Source organism: Furipterus horrens, unplaced genomic scaffold (assembly GCF_987537825.1).
Source record: "Furipterus horrens unplaced genomic scaffold, mFurHor1.1.pri manual_scaffold_4, whole genome shotgun sequence".
In the NCBI taxonomy this organism is placed as follows: Eukaryota; Metazoa; Chordata; class Mammalia; order Chiroptera; family Furipteridae; genus Furipterus; species Furipterus horrens.
In genome coordinates this window covers 189,848,301-189,871,339 of record NW_028327174.1, presented here as the reverse complement: position 1 = coordinate 189,871,339, position 23,039 = coordinate 189,848,301, and the positions used below count along the sequence as shown (strand labels likewise).

The 23,039-nt window shown below is 45.9% G+C and overlaps 2 protein-coding genes across 6 annotated transcripts in view; one reads left to right on the top strand and one right to left on the bottom strand.

Moving 5' to 3' along the window:
- The window catches only part of ASTN2 (astrotactin 2), an 839,367-nt gene that overhangs the window by 626,939 nt on the left and 189,389 nt on the right, over positions 1 to 23,039 (top strand). The window lies entirely within an intron of this gene.
- Positions 3,979 to 16,049, bottom strand: TRIM32 (tripartite motif containing 32). 3 transcript variants are annotated; one of them, XM_090275976.1, is made up of 2 exons: positions 15,993 to 16,049; positions 3,979 to 6,863 (listed from the first exon to the last, which is right to left on the bottom strand). In XM_090275976.1, the coding sequence occupies exon 2, from the start codon at positions 6,781 to 6,783 to the stop codon at positions 4,819 to 4,821; it is 1,965 nt and encodes a 654-aa protein (XP_090132102.1). In that variant the 5' UTR covers positions 6,784 to 6,863; positions 15,993 to 16,049; the 3' UTR covers positions 3,979 to 4,818. The 3 variants fall into 3 exon arrangements, with proteins under 3 accessions (XP_090132102.1, XP_090132101.1, XP_090132103.1); XM_090275975.1 differs by having other exon boundaries at positions 3,979 to 6,860; positions 15,993 to 16,044; XM_090275977.1 differs by lacking the exon at positions 15,993 to 16,049 and adding an exon at positions 15,718 to 15,804 and having other exon boundaries at positions 3,979 to 6,860.

Here is a 23,039-nt window from a genome sequence, read left to right as displayed (position 1 = left end):
GCACCAGGGTCCTTCTGTAATATGAACACAATAAAACCACAGCAGGGATTATGCAAAAACATGAGGCGGAGGGAACTCAACCACAATTCTAGCTAAGAAATTATTACAATCAAGAGCCAAAAGGGATTTTAGTGACGATCAGGTCCAGCCTCCTTATTTTATAGAGAAACTGATGCAGATGTGTGGTGACCACCTGAGGCCACATAGCTAGTTAAGAGGCAGAGCTGTGATTCTGACCCAGACCCAGTCCGGTGACCTTGTCACTAAGAATATCCATATTGTCAGTCCTGGAGCCGCTTCACCCACTTCAGACTTAGCCAGAGTACCATGAATATTAATGATATGGACAAGATAAAGCCTTAGGTCTGGAGTCTGAGTGTGTATTTTGCTAAACAGCCTCCCAGCTCATCACTGCCGTGCTTGTAAAATTCATCCAGGCACCTCCTGTTTCATATCTGTAATTATCTGGAGATCCCTTGAGGGGCTGCACATCCTGAGTACAAATCAGCAGCATAGCCAGGTGCAAGGTAGAGAGCCCTGAGTTGCATATTAGGCTTTGCCTTCAATTTTCCCTCCTGCAGAGCTGGGTAACACTTCCCTTTTCAGAAGCCATTAATTAGTGCTAGATTAAAAGCACCACTATTTAAGCATTCCTTGCTTTACCCACAGGAACACTGTAAGACACCAGCCAAGTTTATCCCACTGACTCGAATAACAAAGTGCCCCTCTGTGGACAGTTCTCCAGCTGGAGTATACGCTGGTATCGACCCTCACAGTCTTTCATTCACTGCCTATACCTGGCCTTTGAGGACGCCCAGGGGAATGGAACACTAGGTTTCAAGTACTTAAGACTGTGAAATAATTTATGAGAAAGTAGACACATTAATAATCATTTATCATTATTCTTTTCTGAAACCTGGCACACTGCCTGGCTCACAGGAGGTACTCAATAACTATTGAATGAATCATTGCTCCAAAACCTTAAATTCTATATAATTACTCAGAATGATCAAGAAAAGCAGGGCTTTAACCAACCTGTAAATCATTCGTTTGCCTTATTTATTTATTTTTATTTTTTTAATATACCTTATAAAAGGGCTTGCCTGAGAATATCCAGTGTGAGGGGGCTGTGTTAGGAAGACAGACTCAGGTTACCGAAGGATCCCTCACCAACAAGTCAAGGAAATAACAGCCAATTAAGGTCCGAGGTCATATTCCGAATTAGACACCATGTTATGTGCTGGTAGCTAGATATTAAAGTTAGCTCTCAATAAAGCTCAGACATATGGGCCAATCGTCAGCAGCCGTCCGTCTCGAGAGACGATGGTGTAGCTTCTTAAGAGTCTGAGTCTATCTGCACCGCCGAGAATGGCTGTGCAATCCAACTCGGGAGTGACACGGTATCTGTCTCCTCCCGTGTTGAATCGACATCTTGTGATGACGCTGGAGTGTCCTCTCCAGTGAAGCTGAAGCTACAGAGCCTGGGCAGGGTGATATGGAGGGTCTGCTGTTGCCCATGCAGCAGACCCCCCCTCTCTTCGCAGCTGAAGGATCCAAGGGAAAGACGGAGTCAATACAGCTTGGCTTCAGGTGCGCCGCAGGAGTTGCCGGTGTTGACTACAACGTCAAACCGCCTTAGGGACTCCGGCTCCGGATTTTCTGTCGGGGTTTACTCCCTTAGCCTTTCCCCTGAAGAGGTATGCCGCAAGGCAGCGGAGGTTTTTTGGAGTCAGAGTTTTCCTTCTCTGATGTGCCCTGACTGGAAGATCGAACCAGCGACACTTAGCTCGCAGGCCGATGCTCAATCCACTGAGCCAAACCAGCCAGGGTAATATGGGCCAATAATTCCTACATAATTCTGTATACAGTATTAGAAACGTGAAATAGGTAGAACAATAGTAACAAGGAACTGGTGATCATATTTATTTGGAGACCTGTTGGGTGGGGGTTGGGGGGGGAGGGCAGGTAATGCCTGAGAAAGGTTCTGGTTGCCCAGCAGGAATCTGTAAAGTAGGAAAGAGGGGAGGTATTGTTCGGAGCAGTCAGCCAGCTTCACGCCACTCTTTGGAACAACCCAATAAAAGATCGTAATTGCTATCACTTATGCCAAGAACTGTACTGGGGTCTTCCACATCTGTGATCTCACACCTTACATCCTTCCTGGAGGCAGGAATCGTTTTCATCATTTTCCAGAAGAGAAAGGGTTAAATGACTTGGCCAGGGCCGCCTGGCTAATGAGATGGGCCTAGAAGATACGTAATGTTGTATGTGCTCAGTGGTTTTCAGAAAACATTGTGCAGATTCACAGGAGCATTGCAGAGGTACACAGTTAGGTGAGTGTCGTGAGAGCCTGTTCTCCAGGCCCACAGCCCTGCTTCAACCACAGCAGGCTGCTCTCTGATCTAGTTTACATACAGACTTGCACATAAGACTTTCAGTTAAATAAGGGTGCTGCTGTAATGAGCAAATGTTTCTCGGGGTTCTACTCCACCAACTCAACAGGGTAGGTACCTGAAGGTTGACTGTACTGAGCACAGCCTAAAACATTCACGTCAAAGGAAGAAAACCATTCAGACCACACGCATGTCCGTTCAGAGCCAGCAGAAACCTGCCCTACTCGAAGGCTGAGGCAGGAGTGCAGTCCGGAGATGGGTAGACCTAAAGGCTGAGTGCCAACAGGGATAGCATTTCCTTCCAAAAGCACCAGCAGCTGGAGGATCCCCGGCTTAGTTTACATCAAGCCAGCCCATTGCTCAGCTGAAACTGTTTGCCGCAGGTCTCAGCCACTGTTACTGCCTCATCAAGTCCCCCACTGACAGCAAAGACAGATCTGCTGGCAGCTGCCCGCACAGATTCAGTGGCTCCGCTAACCAGTGGAGTCATCTGTGATGCACTTTTCATGGGATCAGTTTCCTCTCAAGTATACAGTCTTTGCAAATCGGATGCAGTTTCATAATTAGAACATGGGCCCTTTCTCCAGGTGAAAAGCACAAGACAAACTAGTTCAAGGTCACTTTATCTCCTTTCCTATCCTTTGGCAATGATTACTCCAGAAGCCGAAAACAACAGCCACCACCAAAGCTACCATTTCGAGTAGCTCGGCTTAGCAAATTGTTTCCAGGAAAGCAAGAGAAAAGCTCTCTGGCTTGCCATCAGCCCTGTACTTAAAGAGCTCGATGTGCTGCTTAGTGAATGCCAAAGCTTGAGGAAGGTTGTCACAACTTCCTCACCCACTCTGATCTTTGGAGCATAAGCCTTCCTCCTTTTCTGAACTGTACTGTAAGGACAAAGCAGATGGTGGGAGGCCAGATTTAGAACAGCCTGTGGGCGACTGCAGACCTGGGGGGCTGGTTCTCTACACGTCTGTAGGAATACGGTTTGGATCATCTTTTATTTTCTCTGTTTGTTTATAGGGTGACATTGTTTCACAAAACCATACAGGTTTCAAGTGCACAACTCAATAAAACATCATCTGCACGCCGCATTGTGCGCCCATTACCCAAATTCTCTTCCGTCCCCATTTTCTCCCCCTTTGCCCACCTCCACCTAGCCCACCCCCTTTCCCTCTGGCTATCACCACACTGTTGTCTGTGTCTGTGTGCTTTATATCTCTGTGTGTGTATATGTTTTTTTGCTTAATCCCCTCATCTTTTATCCAGTCCTCCAGCACCCCGCCCCTCTGACAGATCTTCCCATAATGGTGCTTTGGGCTGAATTTACAGCTGGGTAGGTCCTTAATGCTCTCAAAGAATGCAGTGTCAGACATGGAAGCAAAACAGCATGGTACAATTTATCCATCTCCTCACCTCACAAATCCCATATTTAATTAAAAGACAAACACCAGTGATGAAGAAACAGATATCAGTTATTTAATGCATGATAGAGGAATGGAATACCTGAAACAAAGTATTATACATGCACTTGAGGGAAATACAGAATAGGGACACAAGTTTTGTTTCATTAATGAAATGAGATGTGTCCCCCTCCCCACTTTGTTGGTGCTGGGCTGTGTTGTACTGTCCCAGACAACTCTTAACACAGGTCAGTGGGGAGAGACGGTATGAAAAATGAGGAGCTCTAGAGACTATCCAAAGGTATTTGCTGTTACTATATTAGCATTTCTGATTGTTTATTCCCATCTTCCTATGCTTTGGCATAATTCCAATCTGTATGATCCTTTAAAAGGCTAAAGCCTTCAACACCAACCAACTAGGGTCAATCCATTCTCTGTCACATCTGCAATCACAGGCCAGTCAGAGATGACATGAAACACCTTGGTGGCACTAAATGAATGAGCTTTGACACTGGTAAAGGTGATCAGACCTGAGACATCATGCCACAAGGATATGATGCCTGAAATGTCACTGAAAGACGGAGCAGACCCCACGGGAGCATGCACCACAGCTGAAGAAAAAGTGTCACCAATGAAATGCACTATAATAGGGGGGAAGTAATGGACCAGGCTCTTCAAAGCCGAAAGAGAGGAAAATCAACAAGGGTGCATTCAATACAAGGGCAAAGTTCAAATACAGGGCAAAAGGCTCTCTACCGAAGCCTTGGAAGTGCCAAAGTTCTCATCAAACTTCACCTAACCCCATCATGGGTCCTTTTTGGGGCAATGCATCTGACCAAGCTCTAAGTTTGGGGAAAAATAATGCAAATTTAAAAAAAAACAAAACCTAATATAGCTTCTAAAATCCTAGGACTAGCCAATTGGAATGAGGACACAGGCCAAGTGTACTCCACAGTACCCCCACCAACCAAGGAAAGGGAGGGGAGGTTGGCTGGGGTACAGAAGAAACTCGTATTTTTCATTCTCTAAGGGGTGGAATATCGTCTCAGGTGGTAGCTGTAAATCTTGATGCAATGATCCCAACAGTCTAAGACCAGCAGCTGCCCCTTAGGCGTGAGGGCAATGCCCACCGGACAGGTGAGCCCCTCTCGAATAAGGATGCTGAAACCCCCACCCTTAGGAAAGTGGAGAATTTCCTTGCGACTACTATCTGCCACGATGAGATCACCACGAGCATCCACGCACATGCCAGCAATGCAGCGGAAGTCCTCATTCTCTGAGAAGAAGTGGCTAATCTGGCGCCCCAGCTGCCCATCAGGGCCCACGGAGCCAATGGAGAAGCCACCCTCCAGGTGGTGCTCATTCTGCCGATTCTCCAGATTGAGGCCCAAGCCCTGGGTGAAGTAGACGGTGCCCTCTGCGTCACAGGTGACGAATTTGGGGCGGACGGCACTGCAGAGGCAGCTGTACTTGACCACTCCTGCTCCTCGGTCAACGGTGAAGCACCAGAGCTTTCCACCTTCTACATCAGTCACCACGAACTCACCAGATGGAAGGGCTGTGATGCCCCAGGGTTTGCTCAGCTGGCTCCTGTGACACGCCACACAGTGGCCATCCAAGGTGTACACCTTGAAGGAGTTGTCATAGCTATCAGTCACACCAATCAGCCCGTGGCAATTCATGGCCACTGAGAGAGGAGTGAGGTTGGGCAGATCAGCCCCAAGGAAGCTCAGCACAAAACTATCGATGCCACTGGGGCTGCGGCGGATCTCCTTCAGGAAGCCTTTGCGGGTGAAGACTTGTATACGGTAGTTGCCGCGGTCCGCAACCAGCACCTCGCCTTGACTCGTCACGTAGAGACTGACGGGAAGGTTGAACATGCCCGGAGTGCTGCCCTTGGCACCCATCTTCTTGAGAAAGAGACACTGCTGAATACTGGAAGCCGTCTCGGAGCCCCGGTGCTTCGCAGGGGACGCCCTGGGGCTGGCAACCACTTCCTCGGGGCTCATGTCCATCTCCCGAAATGTAACAGAAGTAGAGGCTGCAGAGGCTGCAGCCTCCATGGCCCAGGAATCCTCCATGTTGACCGTCCGGGGCTTTTTGACAGCCTGCCCAATCTGGAGGGGGCCCACGTGGCCGACCTTGAGCAGCTCCACGTCCTGCAGGGTAAGCTCGCGCGGCAGGCTGGCGGTGAGCTCGGGCTCCTCCTCGTCGGCGGTCTCCTCCAGCAGTGCGACATCTGCCTGCTTGATCTTGGCCAGGAAGTAGTCGCAGCGGGACACCGCCTGCACCTCTGCGATGTTGAGCAGGTAACTCTGCTCCTCCACCGCCTGACTGTTGCATTTCTCAGCCTCGGCCAAGGAGCCCGTGAAGAACTTCCGGGAGCGAGCCAGCTCTTCCTGCACCCTGCGCTCCTCGTGCCCGTACTCCTGGAGCACGGCTTTGTACCTCGCCTGCAGGTCCTTGGACACGGCCTCCAAGGCCGCCTTCCGCCGCTGCAGCTCCCCGACAAGTTCCCGCAGGTGGGCCAACTTCTCCGCGAAGTCCCGCCGCCGCTCCTCGGCCGCCTCCTTCACGGGGAGCGTGCAGTGGCCGGGCGGCTGGTGGTCCGCCTCCCGGCAGGGCTCGCACAGCACCGCGCCGCACGTGCGGCAGAACTGCCGCGGCAGCCGCCGCCCGCAGGCCCGGCACAGCAGCAGCCCCACCGCCTCGCTGAGGCCCGCCGTGTCGATGATCTTCAGCACCGTCAGGTTGTCGGTCAGCTGGCTCAGGCTGGTGATGCGGGTGATCTTGCTGCAGAAGGGGCAGCGCACCCCGTTGATGCTGCTGGCCAGCAGCTTCTCCAGGCACTGGCGGCAGATGGTGTGGCCGCAGTGCAGGAGCTTGGGCCGCAGCTGCTCCTCTGTGAAGGACTCCATGCAGATGGGGCATTCCAGCACTTCCCGGAGCGCGTCCAGGTTCAGGTGAGAAGCGGCGGCGGCGGCGGCCATCGCGCCTCCTGTGACGGGTCCTGCTAGCACCGCCCAGAACTGAAGAGCTTACTGGTCATGCTCCGGAAGGCCGAACGCTGCTGAGGACAAAGGGAAGCCATTATTCCGCTGTCTCTACACATTAGTTCGCTCAAGAAGCAGTTGAGAATAGCTACTGTCACTCTCCCAGTCAGTCGCTTATTTGACAAACATTTATTGAGGTCTGCTCTGTGTCGGGTGATGGTGATACGCAGGGAAACAAAACAGACAAGGAAGGCATCACACAGTGGATGAAGTTCAGGTTCTGGGGTCTGGGATACTCACTTCGTTGTGCGGCCTGAAGGAACCTGTGCTTCCCAAAGCTCACTTCCCCCATCGCCCATCAATAAAATGGCAACAATAACGATGCCTACTTTATAAAGTTTTTAGAAGGGTTAAATAACAATGAATATGATAACACCTGACAAGCAGTATCTTGATAAATGTTGGCGATCATTTTTATATTTTTGTCTACAAGTCATGGTTTATATTAGGAGCAAAGTATAGAAAACTGACATACAGAAAAGGATCACACACAAATGTCTGCCAGAGCACAGTGGATGGAGTGGCGGATTCCACTTAGAGGAGCTGTGGGAGGCTGCCCAGAAGCAGCAACACTCCTGTGATATGTCATGAAATAAGGCAACGGGGGATAAAGGCCTTTTAAGCAAAGAAAACTGTGTGAGCAAAAGTGCACAAGCTATTTTTGTTGTGTTACATACAAAGTTTACTGTGCCGTGTTTGGGGACCTAGGAATCACCCAGAGAAACAGAGAATTCTGATGATTAGTGAAACATTCAATCAGAAACATACATGTATTTTCCATTCATGTCTCCTCCTAACGACCCACCTCCCCACCCATCTAAGACTAGGTACCATGTACTATACTAGATACTGAGGTTTTCCGGATACAAGCTCTGTCCCTCAGATGCTCAAACACCAGGAAAGAAGACGAGAATATAGGTAAACAGTAATCAGGGCAGAAAAGAATCATAAATGAGATATAAGCTACGTCTGATGGAGGCTAAGAGCAATTCGCTCTAATGTGAAAGGAAAGGAGATTTTTCTGAGGGGAGATGGCCTCTGATGGGGACCTGGAAGGATGCCCAGGTATGTGGAGGTGGGGGAAAGGAGTGCCAGGCAAAGGGCTCAGTCTTAAGAAAGGTTAGAAATCATGGGAAAAGACAGAACTTCAGTAAATTAGAGAGAGAACAGAGAGCACATAGCCGCTCTGGGTCTGTTTCTTCATCTGGCCTCTCAGGTCCAAGTAAGCATTAAGTGAGATAATGTCTGTAGTGTATAAAATGCTAAGACTTGACTCAGCACCAAAAAGGTCTTAAATAAACTTGTTTTCTTTCCTCTCATCTTTAGGTTAAAATTGTGGGAGATTAGAAGGGGTTCATACTAACTGTTTTAGAAATCGGGCAATGATGATAAGAAGTCTTCATAGCCAAAATGAGCCCTTGAACTTCATTTTGGTGGGTAGAGGGAAGCAATGCATGTTTTGGAGCAGGGAACCGACACGTGCAAAGTTTGAGTGGAGTGAGGGAAAAGGGCCGAGAAACGAGTTTGGAAGCTATTGCAAAGTGCCTTATAGAAGTATTGGAGAACCTGAAGTAGCGAGCAGGCGGTGGAAATGGAAAGAAGGCCCATTTGAGCAATATTCCAGACGTACAATCACTAAGATTTATAAACTGAGTGGATTAGGGCGGGGAAGTGGTGGAGCTATGATAGCCAAAGACTCCAGTCCAGATGACTTTTAAAATGGTACTGCTTTATCGAGACAATTTATTTTAGGCTTGGAACACCCCCTGCTTCACACAGTACTCTCACCCTCCTCGTTCCACATATGCTCATGAAGTAGAACCACAGAATCTCAGAGTTCTGCAGCCTTATGTCATTGTCAGCTTATAGCCAACATTAGAATGAATAGATTTGGCAAGGTGAGACACACAGGTAAATTCATCTCTTCTTAAATGCAAATCCTGCAGCTGCACCTGTGCAGTCTCATGCCATGCAGATGGTCAACCATCACGGAGAAGGAGAAGGTGAAGGGCAAGTTAGCTTGCTTGCTTACAACGCAGTAAGCTGAAGAAAGCTTTGCCAATGCCGTAAACTCTATTTTCAGGCATACAGAAGGGGAGTCAATGCAGGGATACATATTACAAAATCCCCCATAGTTAGCTTTGGATTGCAATCTGACAAATGCACAGTTTATCTAACGTCGATCCCACATCCCTGAACTCTATTTCTCTTCTACTGGACAGGAAATAGTATGCATTTAGTATCTACTATGTGCTAGATACCATGTCAAATGCTTCATATAATGTCATTTAATTCTCATAATGGCCCTCTGAAGTAGGTACTATTATTATCCTATTTTAAAGATAAGGAAACTAAGGCTCAGAAAAAAACTGGCTCAAGGTCACAAAGCTCAAACATGGTGGGACCCTGCAGAACAGACATGTTTAGCTTTGCTTAACCCAACATTAAGCTATATTTTTTTAACTGCCATATAACACTGTGTAACAAATGTTTCTAGACTGTGCTCTGGGAAATGCAGCCTTATAGCATATAATTTTCTCCACGAGGAAGACAGAACAATAATAGTATGAGGTTTAGCCACTATAGTGTGATTTATAAGCTGAGTGACCTCCTCCTACATGGCAGCCTTGCAACCTGTTACAACTCAAATCCGGGCCTCAAGAATATAACACATTACCACACATCAGGTACCTGAAAGGTCCCATGTAAATATCTGAAGCTATGAATGCTGAACTCTGAAATGCCATGGGTCTGGGGGCAACAGTATAGAAAAACAGAAACCTGAATTCAGGATCCACGCACACCTCAAGTCTAAACCAATAAAATAGCTTCAGTCCTCCCATCGTCTGAGACAACAGACTGAGGGCAACATTTGGTGTTTTGGATCCAGAGCGTGTTACCTTACAAAGCACAGGGACATCTGTGCTTCCCAGAGCTGGCACTATAGACCAGCTAATTAAACAAGCCTGCCAACTTGTAAAAATACCAACAAATTCTTTCCCTAGGTTGCTGGAATATCATATCACTCCCTTCAGTTGAAAGGCTCCCTGCCCCCCTGACCCACGTTATAAAATGAACTCACTCTGCCCACACCCATACTCGGGTCGGCTCAGCTGTCTGCGCCTTCGCTGGGCTCTCTGCAGCAGAGACAACGTCAGTCAAGGGTTCCTTCCCCAAAGCCCTTGTGCTTTGCCAAGGAAGCATGAGTTCCCATCACTGAGTCATCAGGCACGGGGACAGCCTCCCTCAGACCTGAAAGGAGCCTGAACCATGTCTCCCATTTCTATGACTTGGGGGTACAGGGTCCTAGCCTTAAGGAAGCTAGGTGACAGACAGATGCAGCGACTCTCCTCCAGAAGGGTACATCTGGTCATTACGGTTAACACTGGGAATGACTCAAATGGAAAACTCCATTTGAACTCAGTTTCCCTGAAAAGACTAGATAGGTGAAAGGCCAAGTCTTTAAGTCAGCTGCCCATTTTCTGCCAGCAATAAAATCTAAAACCCATCAAAGTGAACCCCCGGCATGTTATTTATGATCCTGGCTGCCTTCATGAAACTTTAACCATGTTTCCTTTTCATTTTGTCCTGTTAACTCCTGACTCCTCACTTCCGCTCACCTCAGTTTACCCCATTCCTCTGACCCCTCCACGGACTGCACATCCCATGTGACGCTAGCCCAGCTCCTGGGCTCCCGAGGAGAACCTCCCCCTTAAGCTGTGTTTGCTACAGCTGCCCCGAGTCAGGAAAAGGTGGCAGTCAAACCTTAGCCTGATCCAGCCACTTCTGGCACCGCCAGGCTTTCCCCTGCCCGTGACATAAACAGCCAGAGTAGCAGACAGACCTGGGACCGAGTCAGCCCTGTCCTCTGCCAGTTGCGGGGCAGTAGGCAAGTTATTCAACCTCAGGAAACGTGTTTTCTAATTTTATAAAGAAGTTACTATGACAACTAGGGATAATGCGATAGAAAGTGCTTGGCCTGGAAACTGGTAGGTGTGCAAGGAAAGATTGTTACTAAAATTATAATAAATAGCAACCAGAGACAGTATTAACAATAACAGCTAGCACTCGTATTAACAAGACATTCAGTTTACAAACTGCATTTTGAAAGGATGAAGAATCCTTCCTCTCCTGGAGTATAAAGATGAAGCTCAGAAGGAATCTGACTGAGGACACTAAATAGCCATGCTAGAAACTTTTGGGCATTTAAACCCCAATCCCAAAGTTCTCTTGCTTAGGACATAAGATGCTGCAGCTTATTCTTACAGCGACTAAATTTTGAATGCCACAATTAGTGGTGATATCACAGAGTAACAGAGATGAGGAAACTGAGAACAGGAGAGAGAAGTCAAGGCCTCGTTAATCACATGGCGGAACTGGGAGCAGTGGCTTAGGAATCAGGCTTTCTAGATTTGAATCCCAGCTATACCACTTACCCTGGAGCCCTGGACAAGTTATCTAACCTCTCTAGTTCTCAGCTTATCTAAGAAAAGGGGCTTCAGAATAGTATTTTCATCACAAGGTTATTATAAAAATTCAATGAGACCATGTGTATAAAGCACTTAGTACAGTACTAAGCAAGGTATACAGTTAACTGTGCAGCAAATGACAGTTTTTTTAGTAGTAGCAGCAGCAGCGGCGGCGGCCACCACCCAGCCGACGAGAAGGCAACAGGCACTTTTCAACAGGCAGACCATACTCAAGATACCAGAAACACACATTTCAAAAGCAAACATTCCGAGCCTTGGAGATTGTTTTACCTGATCTCAGGATAAAAGGATTAGAGATGACCTGAGGTTTCAAATCTCCATCCAATGCTTGAATTCCCACCATCGGGCAGTTTTCTAGATGCCTCTATTTCCTATACCTCCATTAGCCCCTTGGGGGCTTAAGCTATGAGCAAAACTGGAAAATTTAGCAATGAAATAAATCTTTACTGGGTACCTGCTGTGAGTCAAGCCCCATGAAAACAATGGTGATGTAATTTTGGGCAGAAACAGACCTGAACAGAGCGCTTCACCTAAAAACCAGAAAAGATGTAAAGTAGTACAACATTTCTTTCCACAAGACACAAAGGTCTCCAGCTACTGACACAGTGCCCTGGTTTGACTGGTTTTTTTGCAAGGCTTACCATTTTCCTTTTGTGACAGCTTCCTAAACTGAATTTATTCCTCCCACATTTGAATGGAACGCTAATTGAGTGCAGAGCCATGTCCAGGCCACCAATGGTCACTCTCTGAGAGTGGCAAGCAGGACTGATGTTAAGGAAGTCAGCGAGGACCCCACCTGACACCCTGTCCTGCATGGAAGAGGATTCTGAATTTTATTTAGCGCCGTGAAGCCTCCTTGCAAGCAGCCAGGATAAACTCAACAAGCAGGGAGACACAGGATTGACCTCCAAGCTGTACCTGACTGAGACCCATAAAGCCCAGATGGAAATGCTTGTGGGAAAGGAAGCTCTAGCTAAAATACGGCAAGGACAGGTTAAATGACTAATAGTTTGCTAGAAAAATGCTTGTCGGTTCTCTGACTTTTCCGCTAAAACTGAAGAACCTAAAAAGGTTCCCTTGGACCTTCCACAAACATTTGGGTAATATCAGTGCTGCCAACGTGACTCAAAGAATATAGGACAAGGGAAAAATCGACGGTCTTTTTTCAGGGGGACCCCCAATCGTCTTGACCCACGCAACTTCTTTTCAGTTCCTTCCTCTGCATATAACACACATGAACTTAATCCTGAAATTTTGATTAACAGTTCAGGAAGCTGATCCTGGGAAAGGTACAAGAGGGGATGGGAGTTTGGGGGAGCCTAGGGGAGCTACTCAGTCACTGAAATCTGGTGAAGCCAACACTCAGTTCTGTTCCAGCATTCCCTTCCTCTCATAAAACTACCATTTATTCAATGCCAGGCGCCTGTTATGCCTGTCTCTTTCCATAATAACCATTTGAAGTATGTATTATTCGTCTTTATAAATAAGGAAACCAAGGTTCCAAGAATAGCAATCTTTCCAAGGTCTCAGAGCTGATAAACAGTAGAACTGAAGTTCAAATCCAAGTATGTCCACTCCCAGCCATAAAACCACATCAACTCAAAAGATGTCACAGCTCCCACGCTGATTAGGCTCTGGGCAATCTGGCTGAGAGGTGGGTAACTTGCACTCAGGAATGATTTTTGGATCTGATTGTTTAACCAGAAGCACACTGTGGAGGAAGTGCCACAGAGGCAGTGCATCCCTGTGCGTGGACAGTGAACCATTAAAGGGCCTTATAAACTTTTGACTACCAACCATTCTCCAGACATAAGTCTGTGGGTTCTTGAGTGTTGGAAAAGCCCATTATAATAAAACTAGTTAAATGTAACGTAGGAGTCAGACAGAACCAGGCTTGCACCCCTGCTTTGCCATTCACTAGCCTTGGTGAATCACTTCACTTAATACTTTTCTCACCTGTAAAATGGGGAATAGCACCTAGATTATTGGCCTGGATAACAGACAGGATTAACAGAGATGATGCACATAATCATGCAATAAATGGTAGCCATTCATATTAAAAGACAGATTGCAGTTGATAAGGGCAAGCACTTGCCCTAGATCAATTAGCAGCAGAGGAAGACCTCAAGCCTGTGATTCCCAGGCTGATTCAATTTCCATTTCGTATTGTCTTTAAGGGTATGTGTAAGTATTCCAGCTAGGTCTAAAGGTGTGTGTGAATATTCCAGCTAGGACTCTCGCCTTCCAATCCAGTTCCTCTTTGTTTCTGACCTGGCTTCAGCAATGCTATGGCAAGTCCTGTTATTCTGTCCCAGGGGAAAGAAGCCTAAAAGAGATCATTCACGATAATTACGATTGTCTTCAGCCTCAGTCCCTGCTATGAGGTATTTTTCCAAGCCGCTCATCTTCTTACCTCACCTTCTAGTCTCTTACACTTCATCCTGTCTGCTACCTAAAGCTCCTTCCCTTATCTACCACTGGCCCTGGTCTAAGAGCAAATCAAGAACAAAGTTCAGGGCTACTCCCTACCTAATCAGGTAGATTATTCCCCAGTAGAGTTCAATTTGATATTCAGCAATACTCACTGGGAAATCCTCTCATTAGAGGGGAATCAGCTCAGATAATAAGACTAAGCAGGTCCAGCAAGGACAAAGCAAGGGAAGGGAGAACAGAAAGGGTTACAGAGACCTGAGTAGGAACCCAGCGCGGCTGTCCTAGCTATGGAGCCTTAGACAAGTCACTTCCTATGCCCTAGTTTCCTTATGTGTAAAACTGGATAGAGCAGAGCCTGCTTGGTAGGGCCATTATGAAAACTAAGTCAGGATCAAGATCACCAAGTCAGGATACAACAGAGCTAGGGCTTGAATCCAGGGTATCCCACTCTAGAGCAGGGTTCCTCAACTTTGGCACTACTGACATTGGGACAGAGAATTCTATACTGTGGGGGCTGCACCGTGCCCTGAAGGGTGTTTAACCACATCCCTGAGGTCTACCGACTAGAGGCCAGTGAGTGGTACCCCACACCCCAAATGTGACAACCAAAAATGTCTCCGCACATTGCCGAATGTCCCCTGGGGCACATCCCCCTGGTTAGGAACCACTGCTTTAGAACTTGGCACAGGACTAAGCGCTCAATGCATATGAGTTCCCCTTGTCTCTCTCCCAGCCCAAACACTTCATTCAGAGCCACTGCCTCTTGGGGCTGTCATGGACCTTATACAGGATTAATCCAATCTACTTAGCTGATGAGGGAAATAAGGTCTGGGATCATGTTCCACTCCTTCCCCGGAGGTCTCACGTACCATCTGCTATCGCAGCTTGGAGGGACAGGCAAACGAGGCTGAGGTAATTGACCTTGACTAGTTCCCTGCTTCATGCCCCCTTTAACCACTCTCTTCTTCCCCCCAATCCCACCCCGTTCAGCAGTCCTGGGTTCACAGTACCAGGGCTGCCTCATGAAAAGGGGTCTTTGACTAATGAGTGGGCGAGATTCAACCTCTCCCAGAGAAAGTCAGGCTCCTTCAGGACTTAGGATTTGTTGCAGAACCCCTGAACGCTGCTAAACTTCGTACACTCATGGTTTCATACGTTACTTCTAGATCCTTGAGTCCCCAGAACCTGGCTGGCTTCCACGCAGATTTCAATTCCTTTAGCAGCCCATAACAGCAACTCACAAATCTATTCAGAGTACTTTAATTCTAAAGCCCAGTTAGGACACCCCCACTCCACCATTCAATCCACCCCAAAGCCCATTTCCAACCCTCTTACAGTGCAGAATTCAAGTCTTTTGGGCTCCAAAGTGCAACCCCCGCCAGTTCTTCACTCGCGTGCCCCAGATCCCTGACGTAGAGCCTTTCATCTTTTCTCAGATCCATGCAGCCTTCAATCCTGCATTTCAGCTTAACACCCCAATCCCACAACTCAGATTTCTGCACCCTCCTCAATCTGGTCTCCCAGTTCCATCGGGCACTGTGCCAGCCTCAAACCTTGCGCCTTCCTCTTTTACCCACCCCCGCCCATATCATCTGTTGTCATCCATCAGACCTCCACCAGCTCCCTTCTTGCAAATAAGACACTCCTTTCCCACTGATTCCTCCAAGAGCTCGCCCCCTCTCAGCTTTCTCCAGATCCCATCTTCCTCTTTATCAATTAGGATAGTCCCTAAGCCTGCTCCCTCTGATCGCAGATCTTGTAGCCCCAGAATCTGAGCCCCCAGATACCCTCAGGTCTCCTTAGATTCTGGGCCCCAAATGTCATCAGGACTCCCAGATTTCCTTCATCTCTGAAATCTGCACCCTGTCCCCTCAAGGGCCTTCACATCCCCTCCCATCTCCCAGATGCTGCACCACGTCTCTACTCGGGGCCCCACAGTACCGCATACCTCGCAAAACGCTGCACAGCAAAGCTTCTCAGAGCCACCGGCTCCGGGCCCAGAGCTGCGAGTCCTCCGAGCTCCTCAGCCCCATTGAGTCCCTCCCTCGCCTGCCCCCTCACAGCCCCACCCCCACCCTGGTTCTGCTTCTCAGATCCGACCTCCATACCCTGCCATTCGGGCGTGAGGGGGCCGCTGTACAGCCCCCACACGCCGCCATTCATCCATGGCCTGTAACTCCGGCGATAGTCCCCGGTCCCCAGACCCTCCTTCCCGCCCCCTACCTTATGGCCAGCGGCTCCAACGCGTCAACTGCCGCCCACCCACTGCCCTCCGCGCAGGCGCAGCAGCAAACCCTTTAGCAGGCGCCAATTCGCAGAGCCACCTATCTATCACTGGACCCCGCTTCCTGAGGCATGCTGGGGTTTGTAGTTCGCCAGACCTGAGTGCTCCGAGCTCCGACGACCAAGTAGTGGCAAGTTCTCAGCTGAGGACTATGGACCTTGGCAATATATAGTTTAGCTTTCTGTCTCCATTGTAGAGATGACAACACTGAGGCGAAAGGGGCCTGCCTAAGTTCGCTCAGGGAATTGGGAGTTAAACCCTACTCCAATTCGTGTCTTAACCCTTTTGCTAAACCATGACCTCCAGTAGTGGTCCTCAGCAAAGCCGTGGCACCTCGCAGGATGGCATCTCTGAATCTTGGTTTTCCGTCCTGAGAAATGGGCCGAAGGAAGAATAGAACTTCCATTCTGGGGCAAGGACAGAACCTGGACTTGCTTAGAAAGGTAGTGCTTCTGGGCCCCTATTTCTCCCTGTGATACATGGCTCACTTAATCCTCGTAAAGACCTTATGAAGCCAGCAATTGATGCCCAGGTGATTAAATGACAAAGCCACATGTTCATAACTATAAAACCCAGATTGGAACCCAATTCACCTGAGAATCCACCCTCTTAACGTTGTTTAATCTCTCTGCCAATTTCTCTATGTCAAAATGGAAATGAAGCTTGCTATAAGGACTAAGATCATTAATATATAGTCATTTACATTTAATTAATGATAAGCATATATATTATAATTAGCTCATATTATAATTAGCTCTTACAGTCTCCGAGCTGCTGGTCCCAAAAGCCCTAGTTCCCAGCATTTCAGATATTGAGGGCAAGGAGAGGCTGGGTTGGTATATTTCATGGCCCCCTTCAAGTGGGTCTGGGGGCTCTGTGTACCTGGATTGGCATAGAACTCTGGGCCTGTCTGAGACTTCAAGGATAGGCTTGCAATGCAGAGCCAGCCAGGGCTGGACCAGACAGGCCAGGAGTGATCTGAAGAGGGAGCTCAGTCAAGGACCAAAAGGCCCTGGGCCAGGTTTCGCTCAAAATTAGCACAGACAGTGGGTGCAGACAGAACCTTGCAGGGCCAGGAGAGCAGGGGTGCTTGCTTCTCACACTTATTCTGGGCTCCTGGGGACTCCAGGGTGCTCAGTGCATGCTCAGCAAGTGCCAGGACTTGTAATTTGATGATTTCTCACAAAGCACTTACTGGATTGGGCTTTAATTCTCCAGTTCCTTGCGATCGTCACCAGCGGGCTGTGAAATCCCTGGAGGATAATACCCATCTGTTGTCATATCTATAAGCACGATACCCAGCACGTAAGAGCTGCTGAGTGAGTTAGACTCAGAAACGTGACCTTAGGCAAATCACATTCCTTGTCTGACCAAGAGTTATTCTAGCTGCAGATTAGTTCAGTGGGGTCAGTTTGGTAAGAACCAACCTTTTTTGGCACACCAGCAATATACCAGGTACTTCATAGATATTGTCACAAGTCAGAATTAGTCCCCTCAACAATTCAAATAGATACCAATAGCTACATCTTACAAAGAAAGGCAGCTGAGGTTCAGCAAGATTAACTAGCTGACTTGCCGTTGCCTCCTGGGAAGTTTAGAGCTGGGGTACAAACCCAGGACAGTCAGGCCTATGACATGTTCTGAACCACCACCTAACAGTGACCCACATGTTTTGGAGTGTTTGCTGGTAAGACTTAAAAGAGAGAAGACATGGCAATGCTTAGGAAGTCAAGGAATATGGGTCACATCATAGCTGTCATAATGACCATAGAGCAAAGGCACTCAGAGGAGCTGTTGTGAGCAGTATCACCAGAGACGAGCAGGGATTGTCCTCTGCCCTAGATTTGTGCCATCCTGGGGACTCAATGTGTCCTGTCACCAGAGTGGCAAGTAGCCACTCTAGACAAAGGCCTGGGGTACTTCTATCAGCCCGGTGTCAGGTGGGGGAGATGGGAGAGTTGCTGTCAAATATTTCCTTCCCAGCCTTTAGACCTTACTTATACCCTGTTCTCAGACCAGACAGGGAGTTTGCATGCTGTGTGCTGAAAACCACAATTACTAACCCAAAGTAAAGTCTTAGTTCAGGACTGATGATATTTTACACTGATGTTACCCCAGTCACAGAGAGGAGCTAATGGTACTCCTAATAGTTTGGGGAGGTAGTTCAAGCATGTCTTAAACAATAACAACAGCAGCTCTTTCTTTTTTCTTAAAAAAAAATCTGTATTTGACTTTATTTTTCTGATATTTAAATTACCACTTAAATTAATTACCATAACGACTGCAAAAATATCAGAGTAAAATAAACACCCTAGGAAAATGCACTCATTTTAATTGTGTGATTTTGAATACCCTGATACAATATTAGCATTCTTCATACACAGAAACATTTTAAAAATATTCTTTGTGGAGCACTTTAAATACAAGCATACCTCAGAGATATTGTGGGTCCAAGTAGCAGTTCTCTGCAGTAAAGTGAGTATCACAGCAAAGCAAGCCATAGCAATTTTTTGGTCTCCCAATTAGTCTAGTAAGTGTACAATAGCATTATGTCTAAAAAAATGTATATTCCTTAATTAAAAAAAAAAAAAAAAAACCTTATTGCTAAAAATGCTAACCTTCATCTAAGGCTTCAGTGAGTCATTATTACAATAGTAGCATCAAAGATCACTGATTGCAGATCATCATGACAAATATAATAATTTAAAAGTTTGAAATATTGCAAGCATTACCAAAATGTGACCAAGAGACATGCAGTAAGCAAATGCTTTCGGAAGAAAATGCTATCAATAGGTCTGCTTCAATCCAGGGTCGCAACAAACCTTTAATTTGTAAAAGAATGCAGAGTCTTCGGAGTGCAAGGTGAAGTCAATAAAATGAGGCATACCTGTACTCTATTCAGCTTTTTAATACAATGGTTTTTATTTAACATTGAAATCACCCTTACGGGTTACTTAGGACTTTCATAACAAAGTGTCACAACAGGTGGCTTAAAACAGGAGAAATTTACTCTGTCATAGTTTGGGAGGCTAGAAGTCTGAAATCAGGGTGTCAGTGTGGACATGCTTTCTCTGAAATCTCTAAGGAAGGGTCCTTCCTACCTCTTTTATCTTCTGGCGGCTCCAGGCGTTCCTTAGCTTGTGGTAGATCTAGGGGAGGATCCTTCCTTGCCTCTTTTAGCTTCTGGTGGATTCAGGCATTCCTTGGCTTGCGGTAGCGTAATTCCAATTTTTGCCTGTCTTCATTGTGGTCATTTTCTCCGTGTGTGTGCGTGTGTGTGTCTGTCTGTCTGTCTTCTTAAAAGGACACGAATCTTATTAGATTAAGTATGACCTTCATCTTACCTAATTAAAACTTCATTATGACATTATCTAACTAATTACATCTACAATGACCCTATTTCCAAAGTTATGTTCTGATATACTGGGGATTAAGATTTCAACATGTATTTTGGGGGGGACACAATTCAACCAATAACATCACCCTAGAGCTAAGTATTGTTTTCTCCAGTTACAATGAAAATCTCTAGTTTAGCCTCTCTTTCGTTCTCTTTAAAGTGGGGATAACACTAGCTAAATCATAAGATTTGAAGGAGCAAAATAAGATACTTGATTTTAAGCACTTAACATTTTAGCATGTTGCCTAACATGTATTAATGTTAATTGTAGTAATAATAATTATGATGATGATGATGATGTTTGTTTGTTAAGTCCACCATTATGGAGTAGAAAAGGTGAGACCTGGAGTCCGACCTGGGCTGGAACCCCAGTTCCACCCACATGCAAGATTCTTTTGGAGAACGGATTAGAAGGTAGTTTGAAGTAATGCTTGGTAACTTGTGGCAAGGCAAGTTATATAACCTTGGACACCTGCCTTAGCTTCTCTGAACTTTACTTTCCGCCTCTGCAAAATGGGAATAATAATAGCTATCAACCACATAGATATGTTGTAAATATTAGATAACTTAATAGGTTTAAAGTTTGTAGAGCACTGCCTAATAAACAATAAGTGGCCTATGAATGTTAGCTACTATTATGTTGTTGTTATTATTATTATTCTCAACAAAATATTGTCCCTCTCTTCCCTTATTAGCAACTGAATTCTGAGGAGGAAGTGGAATTTCTTGCTTGGGGAGAAAATTAAAACTCTTAATTAATCCTAATCAATTTTATCTGAGTTTAGAGGTTTATAATGGCTAGAATTTTCATGAAATAATATAAACTTATATCTGTCTACCTGTATGACTTATCTATCAGTGTATAACAGATTATCTCTAATCCTTGCAGTGGAAAATGATGTACATTTCTTACCTTACAGTTTCTCTGAGTCAGGAACCTGAGGGCAGCTTAGCTTAGTTCCTCTGCTTCACAGTCTCTCACAAGACTGCTGGCCAGTTACTGGTCAGGGCTGGATTCTCATTCTAAGGTCTGACTGGGGAAGGATTGGCTTCTAAGATCACATACGTAGTTGTTGGCAGGATTCACTTTTTTAAGGGTTGTTGGACTGAAGGCCTCAATCCGTTGATGGCTTTGGGTGGAGGCGATCCTCAGTTCCTTGCCACGTGAGTCTCTCCATGACAGGTTGTTTCATCAAAGCCATCAAGAGAGTCGGTGAGCAAGACAGAAGTCATAGCCTTTTGTAACTCTGTGGCAAAAGTGACATCCCCTCAACGTTGCTGTATTCTGTTGTTTAACAGCAAGGTATTCAAGCAAGGGTTCGGGCTGAGTTTTTGTGTACGTTCACAGTTAGGGTTAGGGTCAGAGCTAGCTTTGAGGTTAAGGTTTTGGTTTGTACTAGGGTTAAGGTTATGTTATGGTAAAGGCTACTTTTAGATTTAGGATTAGGGCTACGGGAAGGGCTAGGGGAATGTCAGGGTTAAGTTTTGAATTAGATCTAAGGGGAGAAAAAGCCAGTTACTCAAGTGGAAGAGATTATAACAGGCGGTACATATCTGGAGGTAAGCTCCAGTGTCAGAGGCTCCTTCCCTCCTCCCTCCCTCTGTTCCTTTTCTTTTTCTCCCAACCTCAATTTCTTATTCTGTGTGTGCACGTATGTACATATGTACATAGTCATCTATCTGTCTGTCTGTTACTAGTCTACTTTCTGCTGAAACTCTGACTCTCACCTCTGAATGCCGTACTCAATCTCTGTGTTTCTCGGTCTAGCCTAAATCTGGCACATGATAAGTGTTCACGAGATACTTGAATTCAGTTTAAATCTGCTGCATGAAAGAGCATTTCAAGAGTCCGCTTTCTCCACCACTTTAGTATATAACATCATGTCACTTATATTTAGGTAAATGTAAACATTTACAAAATTCCCCTTTAACCTGTCCGTACATTTATGATGATGCTGACTATCCAACAAGTGTCTTTCTGATAAATATAAGTTTTTATATTTATTTACTTACTATGGAAAAATGTTTGAAGACCGTTTCTGTGGCCTTCATAAGTTGTCAAGCGGACCATTGTTTGTGAAGTTGACACGCCTATCTTTAAACATTTAACCATCGCAGTCAGACTGCTTAAATGCCCTTATGCAGGGAGATGTTTTTGGTTCATTGTTGTTTGTTGTCATTTTGTTTTCTTTTCTTTAATTTCCTTGTGCTTATATGGAAAGAGATGATTCAAAATTTTGAAACTTTATTTTAATATCACATATATTTGTATGCATTGGCCAGACCCAGTTTGTAATGGCTTGAATGAGTGTGGATGGTCAAAGGTCAGCAGTCATCAAGTGCTGGCTGAGTAGGTGCTTAACAAACGCTGGTAGCACTGAAGGCTTGCCCGGAGAACATCCCCTGTGTAGTGTCATCAACTTGAACTCAACTCAAGGGCATATGAAGACTGCTGGGAAATAGCCCGTGGGCCTCATTTCTGCCAAGTCTCACTCTCAGTCCCAGCCCAGACTTCCTGTCCTCTTGGCTGCAGGACTTCAGCTGGCTTTCTCTTTCTGGTGACTGCCATTACGCTCTCCATCCATTGGTATCTGTAAGACTGGCTGGCAGCCGACCCCCACTTCTACCACACCTATTCTCCTGTCACTGCTATTCAGTATTCTAATTTATCTGTCTAAAAATAGGAAGATTTTACTGCTATTTTTACATTCTTAAACATAATTCAAGTGGAAATGCATTTAGAAGAAAGCTCCAAAATAGTGCATAATGTAGATGTGGAAAATCCCTCTTCATTCTACTCCCCAGCAATAATTGTCTTCAGTGATTTTATGTAATTCTTCTGGCAGCCCTCTTTTCTCAGTGTTTTATTGAGAAAGGTGTACATGCACCGAGAGAAAACGGGAGAGGGAATCCCTGTGTGCTCATCACCCTGCAATACTTGTCAATATTTTGCCAGTTTTGCTTCAGCTATCCCTCACCTCCAATTTCTTTTTTGTTGCTAGAGTCTTTTAAAGCCAATCCCAGATGTAATATCATTCCTTCAGTAAATACCTCAGTATGTATCTAACAGATTATTATTTTTAACAACCTGAACATCATCATTAAGTGTAGCAATTCATATTCAAATTTCCTTTATTGTTTCAGAATAGCTTTCTATAGTTGGTGGGCTTAAATAAGAATCAAAATACATGTTTTACTAGGGCTTCTTTAACCAGTAATAATTACACCTATAATTTCACTGTTGTTCGTTAAAGACATTGACCTCTTTGGTTTTTTTAGAATATTTTGCTTGGCAGATTAGCTGATTGCTTTCTCTTGGTGTTTCTGAGCGTGTTCCTCTCTCCTAGGGATTCATCACTTTGTTTTGTTTTGTGGATGCTTTTTGTAGAACGATGAAGACTGTAGGCCCCCTTCTCAGAATACTCTTTTAAATGCATGAAATTAAATACATGGGGACGACAGAGGAAATAAATTATATCAAGAGATAGTTATCGAATATAAAGAAAACAAATTTGTAATGGAGTAACATACGGGCTCCTTTATTAATGGCAAGGTTTAGTGGAGAGTCTCACAGTTATAATTTCTAAGT